The 3342-nt window shown below is 39.2% G+C and overlaps 1 protein-coding gene across 2 annotated transcripts in view; it reads left to right on the top strand.

Moving 5' to 3' along the window:
• The first annotated feature begins 516 nt into the window (after positions 1-516).
• Positions 517-3342, top strand: part of dcun1d4 (defective in cullin neddylation 1 domain containing 4) — an 18136-nt gene continuing 15310 nt past the window's right edge. Inside the window, exons 1-3 of one of the 2 annotated variants that reach the window (XM_015394310.1) lie at positions 517-594; positions 2728-2798; positions 2888-2927. In XM_015394310.1, the coding sequence (XP_015249796.1) occupies positions 576-594; positions 2728-2798; positions 2888-2927 (130 nt within the window). In that variant the 5' untranslated portion in view covers positions 517-575. The other variant, XM_015394311.1, reaches the window with a different exon arrangement.

Raw genomic sequence — 3342 nt, 5'->3', positions numbered from 1 at the left:
ACCTTCACCAGGATTGATCTGCTTGGCAATTATACTGGTAATTATTCTTGGAGATATGAGATCTCTTGAAATTCTGTGTGTATTTCCAACCGGTTACTCAAAAATCTCACTTCTGGTAAAGAGAATGCAGACCAAACTTTTGGATCCCCTGTTAAATCATGATAAATAAAGTAAAGGCTTTGGGTATAACATATTTCATAGCACTACAGGCTTGTTTCTCATAACACCAGGAGCAAATGTGGTGATTTTACAACAGCCTTCTGAATCTGATTGTTTCTGACTTGCAGTTGGAGGCCTTTTTTATCACTGCTGCTTACCTGCACTTTAATAAATGAAATAGTCTACAGAGCTGTACTTAACGAAATTTCTTTCTGTTTACACTTGTGTGTACATAATCACAAAAATAAAATCTAAGTCTAATTTAAGATAACTCCTCCCACTCCCTCTTGTCCGGATAGCACACCGGCGGACTGTGGAGGAACGCACCCACCCTCTGCGGGCGTACCTTCCGCCAGCAGGGCCCGCCTATTGGCCGGTCTACGGACTTCCCACAGACAGTTGTATGTTTCATAAAAATGCACTCTGATGCGGCAAGTAAGTAGAACCGTTTCAGGGGCTTTTCTGCGTCCATTCGAGGTGTCTATCTGTCATTGAGCCGTTTGTCAGACAGAGGGAAGCGGACGTGTTGTGTTTCTACATCCGCTTTTGTCCCGTGGCTCCGTGGGGTTTGATGAATCCCGTGTTATTTGCCCCTCTCTTTGTATTTGCCTCCACTGTCTGGGGCGACAACAAAGAACGGACGGCTGCTGTGATTTCACCTTTTCTGAGCCCATAGAAGGATAACTAAATCCTTTCATGATGACCTGCATTGGGTTTTTGGTGTTGTGCATTCAGTGCTCGGCCAAATCCCGCTGACGTTGTTTGAGTTCAGATTGTTTTCGAGGTTAATCGGTGAGTTGCACTGTTTTTTATTCGTCGTCTCCTTTACCCTCCTTTTTATTTCTGCTGAAACCCAACATCGACGTCATGTCAGAATGATTAGGTCGGTTTTCAGAGCAGCTGCGGACTGTTGGGGAGAAGGAAAATTGTGACGCAGTTGTGTAAAACATCTTTTGGTTGCCTGCTGCAGCGTCGCTGTCGCTTCTTGCGTCACCTACAGCAGCTACCGTAAAACGTCTGCGCGCCGCTTTCCTGCCAGTCGCCATATAGCGATACATTTTTTAATCAATGTAAAACGTATTCAGGCAGTGAACGAGAAAATGTTGGGGGTAGAAGGGGTCTGAGAGAAGTAGTTCGCGCGGAAAGCTCTGGGAGTTGTAGTCCAGTATCCTCACCGGTGCCTAAACGCGTAATGGCTTCCGCGACTACGAAAAACTACAACTCCCAGACGCCCAAACTCTGGATACTTTGTAAACTCTGCAAGTTGCTTGTCTGGGCTGCTATTTTAGGTATGCTAGTGCTGTGGCTCTCTCTGTTGGATGTTTTTTTTTTTTTTTCCTTTCCCCCCCCTGACTTGTCATCAATAATAAAAATCAGTACTTGATGACAACTTTACATTTAAAATAAACTTTTTATTTATTTTTGTTTTAAAGTTGTCTTAAAAGGCAAGGGTGTAACTTTGTGATGAAAGTACCTACAGTTTGTCCACCCAAAAGCTTTCATTAGGTTTTTGTATTTTCCAAAAATAAGCTCAAATATATTTATTGAATGTTTTGCTTTTGCTGAGAACACACGATTACCATAATAGACAAATATTTATAGTTACAAAGATGCATTTTAGTGCTATCTAGAAAAATATGGATATGCTACATATATCATAGCATATTCTTTTCTTTTAAACTTGGAAATATATTTTATTGCATGTTGCACACCCTAGTAAATCTGTTTCACCTTTAATCTGCAGCTCTCCCTGCTTCTCTCTGTGCTCTTTTTAAAAAGATTTATGAACCTCTTTAATAATATAATGGTGCCAGAAACAAAATTTCAAGATATGTAGAAGTTCTGCAGTCTGATTCTGTCTGATAAATAAGAAAACATGTTAATTTTAACCTGTAACGGGGAGTCATTGTTCTCTGAGAAGCCAAGCTTTTATAGTTAAGAAGAACACAACATTTAAACTATATTTTCTCAACTTCTTGCATTATAATACTAACTTGTATAAAATTACAATCTTTTGCCTTTTTTATGGAAAAAGCTGCGTATGCCTAACAAACTTTTTTTTTTTGGAGGCATCTGTAATTTTTCTATAACTTAAACATGAAAGTAGCTGCTGGTTATCAAATCAGTCTCATCATCTGATCTGTCTCAAAGCGACAGATCCGATGATGTTACACTGAGAGGCAGGACATGGGATCAGCACGAGAGAGGGAAAAATAAACACACTCAAAACGTTCTGAACAAAGTTAGCTGTACCCAACGTCTGCTACTTTTGGCTAAAGGAAATTAGCAGCAAGGGTAAAAAAAGCGGAAATTATAGATGGGGACATGTCCCCACCACTCCTTCAGAAAGTTACTCCTGTGTTAAAAGGCACGCCTTATTTTTGGAAAAACGGGAATATTTCTGGCAGTTTTCGGGGGCATGCATGTTTGATATGGCGATTGTTCGCAAAAAAACCCCAACATATTTGCTGTATAATGAGGTCATCCAACTCTACCGCTGCATGATTAGGTTGCTGTGGAATATATGTTATCAGTATAAAATGCACTTTTTTTTTTTCGTTTCAATAGATTTTCCTCTGAATTCCCATCTGACTACACTAGCCAGTATCCACAAGATTCATCACACCTTGCACAGGCTGGTAAATATTTTCTGTGGTTTGTGAAATCTTATTTTAATCCAGATGTTACTGAATTTATCAGCCACACTGACACATCTGTATTCTGTTAGAATCTGACTGAAGACGTTGGACAGGACAGCCCCCCGTCAGGTAACCCATCATCACAACTGTTGGCACCAACACGCACTGGAATACACATAATAAAATCAAGGATTTAAAAGAAAATATTTTTTGACTTAAATTTGTGGGGAAGTCATATTTAAATGACAAATCATTCTGGCTTAAACATATATATAAATATACTCTTTATCAGACCATATTGTCCCAAAAGTTAAAAATTTCTTATATTAAAATCTGTGGGTTTTTTCCATTATTTTATGCAGGCTAGTTAGTTGTACGTCAGCTTGTACACCTAAATTCGGCCAATCATATATCAAAGGTCATCTTTCAATCCAAATTTTTCGGTCATAGCATCTTGATTCATATGTAGCAGCTAATATACGCAACAGTTGAAATGAGAAATAAGAATCATTTACTTTACCATTGAGTTCCGTCCCAGTGTTCA

Source organism: Cyprinodon variegatus, unplaced genomic scaffold (assembly GCF_000732505.1).
Source record: "Cyprinodon variegatus isolate N-32 unplaced genomic scaffold, C_variegatus-1.0 Scaffold680, whole genome shotgun sequence".
In the NCBI taxonomy this organism is placed as follows: Eukaryota; Metazoa; Chordata; class Actinopteri; order Cyprinodontiformes; family Cyprinodontidae; genus Cyprinodon; species Cyprinodon variegatus.
Note: the sequence above shows the minus strand (reverse complement) of the source record. Positions and strands in the feature narration are given on the sequence as shown.